The following is a 14,200-nucleotide window of genomic DNA, read 5'->3' as shown; positions in this document are numbered from 1 at the left end:
TATCGGTGGTACCAGTTGGAGAAGACCACACCTGGTAATGCCACAATCCACCCACACAGACCCCCTACCTTTACCCTCCTGCCCCTTCACAACAATCAGACCTGTTCATTATTAAAGCACCTGTATCTCATGGAGCTGTACTTCGTTTGCAGGCGTGTGTTGGTGTACGTTTTTACTCACTCCGGCCCAGAAATCAGATTTGTTGCGTGTTGTAAAACTCGGATTTTGTTTTGCGCATCTCAGGCGTTTTCGAGGGAGTGAATATATGAACGATGGAAGGAATAAAGATGTTTGTTAAAGTAAATTTTATTTAATCAGTTTAATTTGTGCCAATTTAATCGATTGCTAAATGTCATCGTTATAATGTATGTTATATAAACTGTGTTAATTAAAAAAACGACGAGCAATTTTATGTTTTGCATTTGTTCCTCTTAAATGTGCCGAAATTGAACCGAACGGTGACTTTAAACCCCGAGGTACGTACCGAATCGTTAACTCTGTGTACCGCCACACACCTACATCTTAACAATTCACTTACACAAAGTGTATTCGATCATCGAACACACGTCCGGTGACTCTAGAGTTCCAAAGCAGACACTATGTTGTGCAATTAAACAAACCACACTCGCTAATACGTGCTCGATTGTGTTGTCCCAGGCGCCACTCTGGCTATGAGACCCGCCCCCGTGGCGCTGGATGACATCGTAGAGTGGCACCAAAACGCCCCACCCATCAACTGCAGCCCCGGGAGCTTCCGACTGCGCCGCGGCAGCCGCTTCACCTGGAGGAAAGAGTGTCTCTCTGTCATGGAGAGGTGAGGGTCCGAGAATGCTGGGGTAGTTTTTTTACTGTAAGACTTTTAATTGGACTAATTAAGCATTGAAGTAATTAGTTAACGAGCTAAATCAGGTGTTTAATCAGGGAGAAACCGAGTGCACCTTCTGAGTTTATAACAAAACTGGCTCAGTGTTTTATTATAATGAGTATTATTGTGTCATGTCAGTTACTTTAACGACAACCAGTATCCCGATGAGTCCAAACGCGAGGAAATCGCCAACGCCTGCAATGCTGTGATACAAAAGCCAGGTGAGGCGACGCCTATCAGTGAAGCCAGTCTTTTATAAATACATGCCAAAGCCATGAAACTCATTTCTGAAGCTCGATAATGTTTCTTGATGTTTAGGGAAGAAGCTTTCTGATCTAGAGCGGGTCACATCTCTGAAAGTCTATAACTGGTTTGCTAACCGGCGAAAGGAGATAAAGAGAAGAGCCAATATAGGTAACGTTGAAGCCCTGTGGGCGGGTTTACAAACCATTCATACGTTCCTTCGAATATCTTTATATGCAATTTTTTCAATAAAAAAAAACATTTACATTATCAAAGGATTTGGCTAAAGTTATTCAAGCCTTGCAATTTTCTGGCCTGGAAATAATCTCCGCCCCCATTTTCCGAAATAAGTTTTCCAGAACAGGACAGGAAAAGACTGTGACTTTCTGATAGGTTATGGCAAGGTGTGTTTTTTTCCAAGAAGCAGCAATCCTGGAGACTCATGGGATCGATGTGCAGAGTCCAGGAGGACACTCCAACAGCGACGAGATCGACGGGAACGACTTCAGTGAGTCGGGCGCGGAGCCGGCTTTAGGGACGGTAAGGAGCGTATTTTAATTCCACTTTTAATAAATAATTACACACATTTCTGTCCTCCACTGTCCCAGTGTGTTCAGCTTTTACACTGAAAAAAAGAAGACGAAATTTTGGTGTAAAAAGAGAGCAGTGGCCATATTGGTCTTGGGGGTTTCAAGGCTTTTTTCACTGAACTGATGAAAATGGGCTTCTGAATCTTGCACGTTCTCTTCATAATGAATTTGAGCCTGGTCAATAAAAGATCAGGACAAAATTAGGCAAGTAAATCCAGGCTTTTCAGCCCTTCTTTGTCCCTTGTTGGAGGGCCAAAATGATGTTTTACGAAAACAAATTTAGTAAAACGCTTAAAAACAGAGCAATGTTTTGCTACTTGGATCCCTTTTTTGTTGGTTCGTGCTTGGCCCACTTCCTGCCTTTGAAAGTGCAGTGGACAAAAGAACCAAGAAAACCCACCCTAAAAGGCCACTCTTGCATTTGTAGGTACCAACTTTGCTCTCTGGTTGGTTGGAGCATCCCATGGGGGCGGGGCTGGGCTCAAGCAGTGGGGGCGGGGCATCGAGCTGATTGGCTTCAGACTGACGGCTGTGTCCTGGTCTTGTCGCCTCCTCCCCCACCAGGACGAGAGCAGGGGGCCGAGCGAGCACCAGGACCCCATCAGCCTGGCGGTGGAGATGGCAGCGGTCAATCACTCCATCCTGGCGCTGCCACAGCAGGGCAGGGACGACAAGAACGTCAAGTCCGAGGTGCTCGATGACGAATGAGGACTCTTTTACGCACACACACATCACATTTTCACACTGTATCTGCCAAAGGAGGAGACGGCGCTAGGCTGAGACTTTAAAACAAGTTTCGCTCAAACTCATGCATTTCAGCCGTATATCTTAAGTAATATAATTTTTCGGCGAATATTTAACAGTTAATTAATGATATGTTAACCTTGTGGAAAATTAGCTCTTTAAAACACAGGCGAGTCATGCTAGTTCCTCACGCCTTCGCAAACAAACAAAGTCATCCATTCCGGAAAAAAGAAAAATGCCCCGTCACATAATACGACATCCTGGTCTACTTTCATCCAACAGCTATAATCTGTTTATTGCAATATTTATCTAGACGTTATATAAAGTAGAAATGCACTACAGGTCGAATTCAGTACTGAAAATAATATAGCGAGAAACAGGTTACTTTTTTGGTTCCTATAAAGGAGCAGTCTGTCATTTTCAGTGCCCCCTGCAGGCTGTGAGTAAAATTACACTTGCAGCAAAAACATTGAATCAAACTCTTTTGTTAAAAAAAAAAAAAAAGAATCGAGTTCTCTTTAAAGTTAGATCTTTACAATTACATTTGCTAATCACTACAATACTAATTAAACATCCTAATCTGCACTTTTTAAGTCGCTTTAGCACTTTTTTCCCCAGAAAAAAAAAAAAATGTTTTCAAGAACTTCCATAATGGAGCCAGAAAGTGCTATTTGTAAATACTTTTCGATTGTGTTTGGAATAATATTCCCCAACCAGACGAGATGTAGTCTGAATGTAGAATTACACTAGATTAGATAGTCTGACTTATATTACGTTTAGGATGAGTTAACTAGCTAGCTAGCCATCAACATGGACAGTACGGCAATTTAAAAGGTAGAACCTCAATGTACAAATATTTCTTTCAAATCAGAATTTAGCACTTTTTAAATCGATTATAAAATCATCGGCTGAACAAGAATTCATTTGTGACCATGAATAAAAACCCCAGAGTCACATCAGTATTGCTATTTGAAACTTACACCTAGTTTGATGTCAGAATATTTCTGATGATTCTCCTTTCCTGGAGGGGAATTGAAACCCTCTGCTATCTCTCTTTCTCTCCTCCTCTGTAAGTAAAACGCTGATTTCCATCACCTCCTGGCCTCTTGCCGTCTAGCTGCCTGTAAAACATGAATCATGAACCTCCTCAGTAGTGAGATCTGGTCCTGAGATCACATGAGCCTTATCAATGATCATGTGCTTCATCATCATCATCATCATCACTCTCTCCCAGGGTCTGCTACACTTCATTAGGCTTCTTTAAAAGCAATCGGACAAATGCTGTTAACTGTACCATGTGTAACCTCATACTATTCTGTATCAGGGTGCTGGACTGAACTCTACAGTGTTCGGGTTTAAAACCGAGGCCCTGATTTACATTAGAAAAAAAAGTGTGTGATTTTAAAGTTAGTTTAATTTTTTTTTTTTTTTTAAAAAGCTGTGCTGAATATTATCACGAATGGGTGATACTTGTTCTCTTTCGTACCTTTAATTTGTTATGTTTTCAAGTGGTATATGTGCTTTCAGAGTGGGCGGGGCTATCAATCTCTCCCCTGTCAATCACTTAGACACTAGCCAATCGTGTGCTGAGACGCATATTAAAAGGTACAAATGATGTACGCTCATCGATGGTTCCACTCCTGTGAATAGTTTAGTATTTTTTTTTTCTTTAGCGAAAAGTAAATGAAAATTGTTACGTTTTTAAACAAACAAAACTTTCATAACTGTACTGTATAGCGTTAAATCATTTTCAGCTTCCTCCTTTTTATTAGTAATATATAAATAATATAGTGTACAGTCTAAATTTTACTTCAGGTCAATTGAATCCAGCTTAATTTACACCTGCTGTCCGGTTTGTGTTTATTTACGCATTCAGTCGCTGCTTCTGAAGCAGCTTTTAAACCATTTCATTCAGAATCACACTGTAGCTGCCAAATAAAGTTGTGCATCGAGTCAGCTTTGCAAAAATGCATTAATAATTAATGCAAATGTGATAAACATTAGAAAGTCGCAATTAAGGAAATTATTTATTCGGGAGTGTGATGAAGTTTGGATTTTTTTTTTATGCATCCGGTTTAGTAAATCAGGGCTCGACTCTGTAGAAGCATCGAGCAGCGTTCGGGCTGGAAAACAGATGCAGGCGAATGTTCAGATTGTATACAGTTTGTGCAAAACATGTTAACGTTCAAACGAATCTAGAAGAAATACCATCCTCATTTCTCAGATAGTTTCAGCCAAGTGAATGCTGGACATCAAGCAGTTGATGCGCATCGACGTCATTCTTGAATGATCACGGAATAGTGTGTAAATATAATTCAGTGTAAAAGCATTTAGAAGTCAATTTATGTCAGATAGGTTTAAGTTCACAAATGTCCACCAAAAATTGTGTAGGAAAAGAAAAAAAGAAATAAGAAAAAAAGAAAAAAAACGGCTGAAATGTTCAAACCCATTTATACCAATATAAAGAATTGTATTTTTCATACTTGATTTCAGGAATTTTTTTTTTTTTTTTTTTTAGAAATTGTTTATATTCCCACACTTTTCTTTCTTTTGCTCATTTTTTTTTTAAATCCAAAAATCTTATTTCACTTTAGGGTTCACAAAGTGGCATTTGACAATCTTTAATTTAATATTTTTTTTTTTTTTTTTTAAAGATCATATTTTTTTCCACGTGTGTGAGAGCTTCAGCTGTTTCACTGCACTTAATATTTATTTGACTACATTTATAATAAGGAAATATATAGGACAATAATGACCTCTGATAATAATCCCTTTACTCGTGATCAGTCTCACTGTTCTTGTGTCACACCACACTTTACTGACCATATCCAGAGAGGAACCTGAACCGTACCAGAACCCAAATCCTCCGATCAGGGTGGACGAGCAGTCCGGCTTTTTTTTTTCGGACAGGAAATCAGGAGCTCCACAGTCCTGTTCGATCTGTCCATGCTCAATATGTGAATATACTAAAATCTATACATATAAATATATATAAATATATATAAATATTACATGACGCAAATACTGTTGTATTAACTACAGATAGTTAAATCCTATTTCAGAATTTAGTGCCTTTTTTTGGACAGTAGACTGTTCAGTAATTAATATGTAGTATAAATGTATGCTTTATGACTTTTTTAAGATTTTTTTTTTTTTTTTTAAACCTGTGTTTATTTTAGTACTGTATCTTCTAGAGAATAAAATCTAAATCAACAAGTTCGGATTTGTGTTTTTCTGAAATGGATAATGACCTGACCAGGAGTTAGAAGCAGCGAGTCTCCTGCAGTAACGCTGCCAGTTCAGCGGAGGAGTATGAGCAGGAAAACCTCCTGAAAAAGAAGAGAGAGAAGAGAGAGGGATGTCCAGCACAAAGAACATCTGTATGGAACTAAGAAAAAAAGGAAAATTTGGGAAAAACTACAAAATAAAAGAATAGAAGGGAGGATTGAAGAAGACAATTAAAACAGGAAAAAACACCATTAAAGAAGCTAATATGTTAATTGAGTAGGTTAGTGTGTAAATAGGCATGAAGGTGGCCGGGTAAGTGGGTTTGGGAAAGCAGGTGTGGGCAGGTAGGCATGTAGGTGGGTTGGTAAGTAGGTTCAGTATTTGAGTTTCTCTAGGTGGGTAGGCTGGTAGCTGGGTGCTTGTGTGGGTAAGTTAGTTGGTTAGGTTGGTAGGTAGGAGGCTGTGAGATGGGGGGTTGAGTAGTAAGGTAATAAAAATGTAAAAATAAGTGCTATGGTTGCTGGTGATAAAGTGATTAATGAAGTCGGCGAGCCGCAGTGGGTTTGATAAATCAGTCGTTTTTTTATTGTTCCTTTTCAGAGAGATTACTGTACAGTCGATATAAAAGAAATTATAAATGAATTATTATACATGATTACTCTTTGGATATCAGCATCAAATTACAAGTCATTAAATTAAATCCCAAACTTGTGCTCAGATTAGAGTCTCAACACACACACACACACACACACACACACACACACACACACGAGAGGAAGCGGTTCATAGATGAAGATGAAAGCTCCACAGGGAAGCTGCACTTCACTCCAGAGGTTTAAAGGGTCGTGTCGGCCGAGTCCCCGAGTCCAGCTGAAACGCAGCCGAAAGGACACTTTGTGGACGCGTTACTATTGGCGAGGATCAGCGTCAGGTTGGGGGAACGATACGCCAGATATGAAAACATACGAAAGATCAGCACTCCGTCATCAGGAACAGGTTACAAAAAGGCAGAAAATCAACAATAAATCGGTGATAAAGTGTGAAATTGCACTTTAGCGTTAAATCCTGGCAAATATTTTGCGTCAGTAAGACAGACGTCAGTAGCTGAAATTCTGGCCGGATTTACACTGTACGATTTCAACAAGCACACTGTAGGAGACGAATAATAATTTAAAAGAAATCGATGCGATTGGTCAGTGAAGATCCTCTGCCGATGAAGCTGCGATTAAAGAAAATTGGCTGCGAGAACAGAGGCTGGTGGTAATGATGTTTTTTGATATCGCTACTACAGCATTTGTAGCTGATGTGTGAGTTTGGTGGGATTTTAGATTTTGGGGATTACAAATTGTGACTTTTCGTCAATCATTTTTGGTCACAGTGAAAGTAAAACCGTTATAGACTGTAAACATTGAATTACACCATATAAAACCTCCAAATGTTTTTCTTTTCTTTCAACTATTTCTGCCTAATTTAAAATTGTACAGTTTAAACCGGGAACTGTGTATCGTCTGCACTGGCGGGATAAAAACAAAAAATCAAATCTCGGCAAACAACTCATCAACAGTACACTCGACACTAGATGCAATAAAAACTTCACTGACATAGTGCAGGACATTAATCTGAATTCTGAAAAATGCGTGATACTTAATAAAAAGAGAGACAGACAGAAATGGACACGATCAAATGTAGAGGATTAAGCAGGTCAAATCATAACAGACATGCTTACAACGTTCATGCTACACGACACGCAAGACACGGTTAGACTCTAATGTAACATTGAGGGGGTGGAGCCAAGCATTCGGTTACTGATGGAAAAAGGGGTGGAGCTTTGAAATAAAAAGTTGCAGCCACAAATAGTTCAAATGGTTGAGTTCACACTCAGTGAGTCAAGTACAAAGTTTTTTTGTAAATCAATCAACTAAAATAATTGTTTTTTTATTATTTTATTATTATTATTAGTTTATCAGGTATCCTCCGTACGCATCTCGCTGACCCGCGTCTGCCAACTCAATCAAAGTCGCACGATTCTGACCAACATGTGCGTAAGTTTATTATATATCTCACTGCACAAGGCACAGATATGACTTTTACCAAATACAAGATATATTTTCAAGACAAAGTTTTGAAGACTTGTGCAATGACAAGATGAAGAAGCTCTGTCTAATGAGAGCACAAACACACACACACACACACACACACACACACACACACACACACACTTTTAATAAAAAGCTCTGTCAGTTAGAAGACTGTAGTTACTGAAAAGAAAAATAAATACCAATTTTCTTTCTCTGAGCTAAACAGATGATGGCTTTTTATTTCAGCACCGGGTTCTAGGTTAGAATTGAACCCTCTATAAAACAAAGGGGGGAAAAACAAACAAACAAAAAAAACAACACCCACTGGGTGGGGTCATGTCTAATCTAAATCAAATGTGCAATGTTTTAATTCAAAGAGGGAATCCTAAATTGAAAAAACGTTTATAAAAATTCCACATAGGTATCTATAATCATTAAAATATACTTTAATCAAATCAATATTGCATTAGATTTAAGAAAATCACATTAATGACCCTGTGTTCACACTAACGAGCGACAAATCTGAACCGTATTTGATGAAAATAACTGATGTCCAAAAAAAACGGAAGATAAACTCGAATTATCCGAGGTGAACTAGTTAGCATTAGAAGGTGTGTAGATCTACAGAACTTCTCGAAACTGGAGCGTGCAACATCAGACGCGTGTCATGATCGGCTTGTCGTGTGCTGGCGTGAACACAGGGTAAGGATTACAATGAAATGGTATAACCCATCGTTCTGGTCTGCTCCCATGTGCAAGAACGTTCATTCGGGATCCTTCATATCGAAGTATGCGCATCTCCGACTGCGCGATGATGCAAAACATTTAATACTTTCTCTTGGAATGACTTTCGTTCCGTTTATTCGCTTTACGCAAACGTATTACAGTGTAGCCTTGGATAACGCCAGGGATTGGTCCTCTTACATTATTTCTAACGTTGGAGCCTTCACTAGTTTCAAAGCTCTTTGTGGAAGACTGGACTTCATGTCGTTGAAATGATCACACTGGTGTCTCGTGAATTCCAGTGCAACGTTAAAACCTCTTTGCCCAGTTAAACTGAACTGTGAAATCACTCGGGTCTACATGCTACATGCTCTGAGGTATGTAGTGGCCTCTCCCAACATAGGAGCTACAGAACTTTCTCCCAACACAATCTTTTTTTCTTACTCTCCCACATGCAATAAATATAGCACTGAACATGCAACTCCCTGTCTTTAGGCCTGTTCATACCAAACATCATGAAACGCAACATTTTTTCCCCCCTACACATACTTGGTATGCATTTTTTCCACATGAGAGGGAAAAAAGAAAAAAAGCTTAAACAACCTTCAGGGATCTGATCCTTAAAAGTGTTTACCTGTACATCTAGTTTTAATAAATTAAATTGATCCAATTTTTTTATTTAAAGCTAAAATAATGCCGTAACCATAACCGTACACTTCTTGCCTCTGCTAAAAGCACCATTTAATTTTTTTTTTAATATGCGTCATACTGCTCCAAACATAAGCAATCAACCTTTCAGTATGACATTAATTAAAGGACTTGGAATTATGCGTTAAAAACCACAATAGATTGTAAAAAAGTTTGGTGTGAACAGGCCTTCAAAACAACATACCTAGTATTTTATTTATATATGCATAAACCATAAGTTTGGCATCTTCTGATGCAGAACCTGCTTTTCAAACCCAACTGTTATCTCTGTCCAATCCCTGAGATCAGACCACGTGCTGACAAAAGGCTTTCTCGCTAGTGTTAAAGAGGGACGGAGAGAAAAAAAAAAAAAGAAAGAATCACAAGGCACATTCGGGATTCTCAGCACAGATTATTGACTAAAGGAGAGAAGGATTAATCATGCATAATCACGTAAAACACAAGCCTACAAAAAGACTTGATTTAGGGCAGGATAAAACCGAGCGGTTGACCCCGGAGAACAGGGTTCTTTGCTATCGAAGTTTATTCAGTGTTGAGATGCAACTCAGGACGTGAGCAGGTAAGCTGGTGTAGAGGTGAGAACCAAGGAATGCTGTAGCTTCTCCGTGTGGAACCAAGCATCAGAGTCATATAGCACAAGTGCATGAATTAGTTTTTGTCTTCGTACAAGAAGGAACATTGAACGTTTAATTGCTCCAGGATTTCCGGTTCTCTGCCTTCTGATTGGTCAGGCCTGAATCCGGTTTCACCTGGAGGAATTCGCCGCTATGCCGGTTTTCCACGTGCTTTCTGGACGCATCGCGCCGACTCACTCGGTCCGGCCGCACGAGGACTCCGTAACCGGGGTTACAGCGAAAATATTCACGGCCCCCTACAGAGCCATCGTTTTTACCTGGCAGGAGGAAAAACAAATCAAAAACCGTCAACGAGGACTCCTACAAGAACCGAGATCAGGGAGCAGAATTTAACCTAATTAAATATACCACAATTATGAGGATTTTGTTCATTTTTAAATAAAAAAAAAAAGTCACAATTTTGCCTAAATAAATAGTCAAACAGATTAAAAAAATAAAAACTAAAGCTACATCTACACTAATCTGGATAAATTAGAAAACAGTGTTTTTGTTTTAAAAAAAAACAAACAAACAAACAAACAAAACTTTCAAAAGTTGCTCATCCACAGTAAAACGTCTGAAAACGTTCCTGTCCCTGTACCGTGCGAGATCAGAGTCATTCCCGCCTGGTGGTTATTTACTCTCCGGCTCTTTACTTTTGTCTATATAGTGCATTATAGAGGTATAAATTGTGTCTGCATATCAGAGATATCTTTATGATTATTATTATATTTGTTATTAACTAGCCGAAGCAGCTCATAAGGTTAAAAAAAACCCAACAGATTCTTTGAGCCTTTGAGAATTATGATGTGATACATTTGTGTCTGTACCTCAACACTCCTCTGCCCACCAGTGAAAAACTGCAGGGAAAATATGATAATACCGTAGCATTTTTTTTAAGCAAGCAGTTCAGAGGACCAGGTTTTTAGCCTGTAAGTAAATATTACACACCTGCAGGAATGTCGAGCTCGACTCCGACCCAGATGCCCTCTGAGAAATCCGTTTCTCCGACGTAACGCACTGTGCCACACTTACTGTTGGCCACCATGACGCTTTCTCCGACTCTGAGCCAGTGAGGGACTTCAGCATCTCTGCTTATTTCATCATAGCTGCCTTCTGTCCTGCCTCTTTCTCTTTTCTCCTTCTCATCCTCAGGCATGATGGGGCTGAAGGACTTGAGGTTGGAGGCTTTGACCCTCTGGAGAGAGAACGTGTAATCTGTAGCAGCTTTAGGTACTAAAGGAGGGACGGTTATAAGTTTTGCTTCGGAGTGAGAACATGCAACGCCATTCCGAGGCGCTGGCTGAAGGTCTTTGGATTTCATATTCTGCTGCGGTTCCTCGTTCCCAGTTTCTATGAGAGGAACAGAGGCATCCACACTCTCGTCTGCACTCCGTCTAGACGCATCGTTGGTGTTTGGGCTCGAGAAAAGGTCCCCGCACGCGGCAGAGACATCAGAGAGGGTTGCGGTGGAGACGCTGGTGGAAAAATAACCACTGGAAGCTTCACTGATGGGGCTGAGGGGCAGATCATGGGAGTCCTGCACAGAGGAGCTGGATACATGAGGGTTGTCTGAGAGCTTCTCTGAGCCGGGACTCCTCCCGATGACTGGCACCTGAGAAAAAAAACAAATAACACCACAAAATAAATGAACACTGCTTATCACATATCGTATTCTCATGTAGGATCGAGGAACTTACCGGTTCTGCTCGAACTCTGTTTTCTTCCGGGCTGCTGCTAGTTTGCATCATGATACGAGGCACATGCTGAGATGGAGAGAAAATGTACTTTCTTTAAAACTTTTTTCGTCGTCATGGAATAAAAGATTTTGCTACTACTACTTCACTACCAGAAACTCCATAATCCAATTATCTCACTGTATGTGGAGAGGTGTATATTTAATTGAGTACCTGTTGTAATTGTGGGGATGGACGCAGGTCCTTCTTGTCTTCGCGAGCAGGGAAAAGAGATTTCAGCAGCTTGGGCATCTGAGGGACGAGGGCCTTGACTGGGGAAAGATAAGAAGCGGCAAGCCCTGAAAGGCCTGAGGGGAGGTCGGGGAAGAGACAGAAAAGTAGAAGGACAAGAACGAGAGGAACATAGAAAGAAAGAAACGGTGGCGGTGACGGGAAAACAAGGACGGGCCGTGATTGAGGCAGAAAAGGAAGAGTGCGTGAATTTGAAGGCCACGTTGAAACGTTTCACTTAAATATTATCTATGCACCAGAAACACATGGTACAGTGTAGAGATAATCTAATACAGCACTGTATACCAGACAAAGAGAAAGTAGAAATGTAGAGTAGAAATGATTGAGCTGAGGTTTCATTCTTGAGGAAAAGCACAGCCGGTTTTACCTTGTTCTTGATCATGGGTTTGTGGTGGGCTCTGGCTTTGTGGAGGTGGCGTGGATTCTCTGCTGGGCCGAGGCAGCGTGCGGTTATACTGAGGAGCCGACAAAAAGATGTCCTGCTGACTTTCCCATCGATTCTTAACCCAAAAAAAAAAGATTTAGATTAGACTTTCAGAATTTCACACAGTATGAAGGAAAAGCAGAGTTTCCTCACCTTGTTGTCCTCCAGGCTGGAGTTTAGAGACAGATCCTGTCTGCTCCCAGATAACTATATAACAAAAAAAAAAAAAAAAAAGTAACATCACTATAAACATGCGTATAATGTGCAACGTTAACAACCAAACATTATTCTGTATCTCCTACCCAAACTCTGAGCCGCACACACTCATGCAGGAATAATGAATTTATTTTGTTCTTGCTATGAGCACTAGCGTACTTGCCCTGTGCACACTTGGAGAGCTCAGGCTCCGTCTGCTTCCCTTTCCTTTACCGGCCAAATGCTCCTTTACAGCCACCTCCTGAAAACACAAAACAATCTTCACACTTCACAAAGCACTGAAAATCATAGTCACATATCTGTGCTAACATCTGCATTATGATAAATCTTAAATGACAGTTAAACCTCACCTGTCTTAGACGATCCAGTGTGAGGATGTTTTCCACGGCCAGGACACTGCGCAGGTATTTCTCTATGGCCGCCTCGTTGTCAGATGATTTAGGGTTCTCGGCGTTGGCGGCCATTCTGGCGAGCATCTCACGGTCCTCGGAGCTTTGAGCATCCTGATTATGAATGCAGTTATAAGTTAACGGCGAATAACCTACGAGTTATAGTTTGGTTTTTACGTATAAGTAGCATTATAGAGCACTTGCTTACCCCTGGGATATTGGACACAACTTCAAAGGTCACCCCACAGCCAGGTACAGTGCTCCGTGTGGACATTCTCTTTAGGAGGTTCTGGGCAAAACCCTGAAGACAAACATGTACAGCAATAGGAACATTCGTTTAGCACACTTTCGTTTCTGTGAACGAGCTTCATCATCGGGTCGGTTTCCATACACTGGTTTCCAACATGAACTTCTGAATTGTAAAATGGTCTTTGCATCATTTAACACGTCATAGAAGTGTATAAAGAAAGCACACAGTAATATTTAACATTTGAACAACGACTAAAAAAAAAACACCATCATGAAGAGTCCTTAATTAAAATGATTTAAAAGAATGAAGAGAATCAAAAGAGAGCTTGAACCTGTCGTCCGGTAAGATTCACGCAAATTCGTTTGCGCAGGACGAGCTGCATTTCTGCCGGGTGGCTTAGCTGCACCACGGCGCGCACAATCAGGTAGACCCTCTGATCAGAAGCTCCACCTCGACTCAGCTGAGGACATTCGTGGACCGTCGAGTCCCAGGAAGCCTCAGCTTTCACCTGCAGCAAAACAGAACCCAATCTGGTAAGAGTCTGGTGACATCAAGTTAAGCAGGTTACTGGGACAATCCAGACGGGATATTTTAGTGTCAGAGCCCTAAAGCCAAATAGTCTGGGATCAAAAAAAATCCATCTCCAGATCCCTCACCTCTCCATCGTAGTGCTTGACGATCTGTAGATCAAAGAAGTCATCCTCGTCCTCTCCACTCAGAATAGCATCCCAGCCTCCGGCTTCCGGACCCTCCAGATTGTCTTGGGAGTTAAAATCATCAGCTAAATTGGGCAAGAAGGAAAAAAAGGAAAACAACGAAAGAAAAAAATGTGGGTAGGACGTTTTCAAACAGCAACCAAAACTGGAAATGTTCTAATACTTTCAAGTTAACATACCACTCAGGTCAAGAAAGAGGACTGGAATGTGAGTTTCCATCCCAGGCACCGGTACCCTGCCAAGACAGAAATATTAACATTGAAGTGTCCAAAAACATTTTTAAAACCGCAATAAAATGACCTTTTGAACCACCAAAAACGTATTAGTGGTGTCGAAAACTCATTTACTTGTTGACACTGGATAAAATGTCTGAGAATTTACTTATTATTTGTACTACATTATCAGCGAAAAAGACAGAAATGAT

General features: G+C 40.5%; 2 protein-coding genes across 11 annotated transcripts in view; one reads left to right on the top strand and one right to left on the bottom strand.

Moving 5' to 3' along the window:
* The window catches only part of hmbox1a (homeobox containing 1a), a 9,614-nt gene extending 3,942 nt beyond the window's left edge, over nucleotides 1-5,672 (top strand). The window contains exons 4-9 of one of the 6 annotated variants that reach the window (XM_046856605.1): nucleotides 1-34; nucleotides 658-814; nucleotides 1,004-1,086; nucleotides 1,184-1,279; nucleotides 1,533-1,648; nucleotides 2,263-5,672. The exon at nucleotides 1-34 is cut by the window's left edge and continues 77 nt beyond it. In XM_046856605.1, the coding sequence (XP_046712561.1) occupies nucleotides 1-34; nucleotides 658-814; nucleotides 1,004-1,086; nucleotides 1,184-1,279; nucleotides 1,533-1,648; nucleotides 2,263-2,406 (630 nt within the window). In that variant the 3' untranslated portion in view covers nucleotides 2,407-5,672. Of the gene's footprint in view, nucleotides 35-657; nucleotides 815-1,003; nucleotides 1,087-1,183; nucleotides 1,280-1,529; nucleotides 1,649-2,125 lie in introns of all 6 variants that reach the window. The other 5 variants (XM_046856603.1, XM_046856606.1, XM_046856607.1 and 2 more) reach the window with 5 other exon arrangements.
* Nucleotides 5,673-7,695: 2,023 nt separating this feature from the next.
* Nucleotides 7,696-14,200, bottom strand: part of kif13ba (kinesin family member 13Ba) — a 35,267-nt gene continuing 28,762 nt past the window's right edge. For 2 of the 5 annotated variants that reach the window (XM_046856600.1, XM_046856601.1), the window contains exons 29-40: nucleotides 13,956-14,011; nucleotides 13,717-13,841; nucleotides 13,392-13,568; nucleotides 13,019-13,111; nucleotides 12,772-12,924; nucleotides 12,585-12,662; nucleotides 12,359-12,412; nucleotides 12,149-12,281; nucleotides 11,704-11,837; nucleotides 11,494-11,559; nucleotides 10,745-11,408; nucleotides 7,696-10,071 (exon numbers count right to left, since the gene is read on the bottom strand). In XM_046856600.1, the coding sequence (XP_046712556.1) occupies nucleotides 9,866-10,071; nucleotides 10,745-11,408; nucleotides 11,494-11,559; nucleotides 11,704-11,837; nucleotides 12,149-12,281; nucleotides 12,359-12,412; nucleotides 12,585-12,662; nucleotides 12,772-12,924; nucleotides 13,019-13,111; nucleotides 13,392-13,568; nucleotides 13,717-13,841; nucleotides 13,956-14,011 (1,939 nt within the window). In that variant the 3' untranslated portion in view covers nucleotides 7,696-9,865. Of the gene's footprint in view, nucleotides 10,072-10,744; nucleotides 11,409-11,493; nucleotides 11,560-11,703; nucleotides 11,838-12,148; nucleotides 12,282-12,358; nucleotides 12,413-12,580; nucleotides 12,663-12,771; nucleotides 12,925-13,018; nucleotides 13,112-13,391; nucleotides 13,569-13,716; nucleotides 13,842-13,955; nucleotides 14,012-14,200 lie in introns of those variants that run through there. The other 3 variants (XM_046856602.1, XR_006926776.1, XR_006926775.1) reach the window with 3 other exon arrangements.

The sequence above is a fragment of the Silurus meridionalis genome, chromosome 8 (assembly GCF_014805685.1).
Source record: "Silurus meridionalis isolate SWU-2019-XX chromosome 8, ASM1480568v1, whole genome shotgun sequence".
Classification (NCBI taxonomy): domain Eukaryota; kingdom Metazoa; phylum Chordata; class Actinopteri; order Siluriformes; family Siluridae; genus Silurus; species Silurus meridionalis.
The sequence above is the reverse complement of the archived record's forward strand: the minus strand, read 5'-3'. Positions and strand labels throughout refer to the sequence as shown.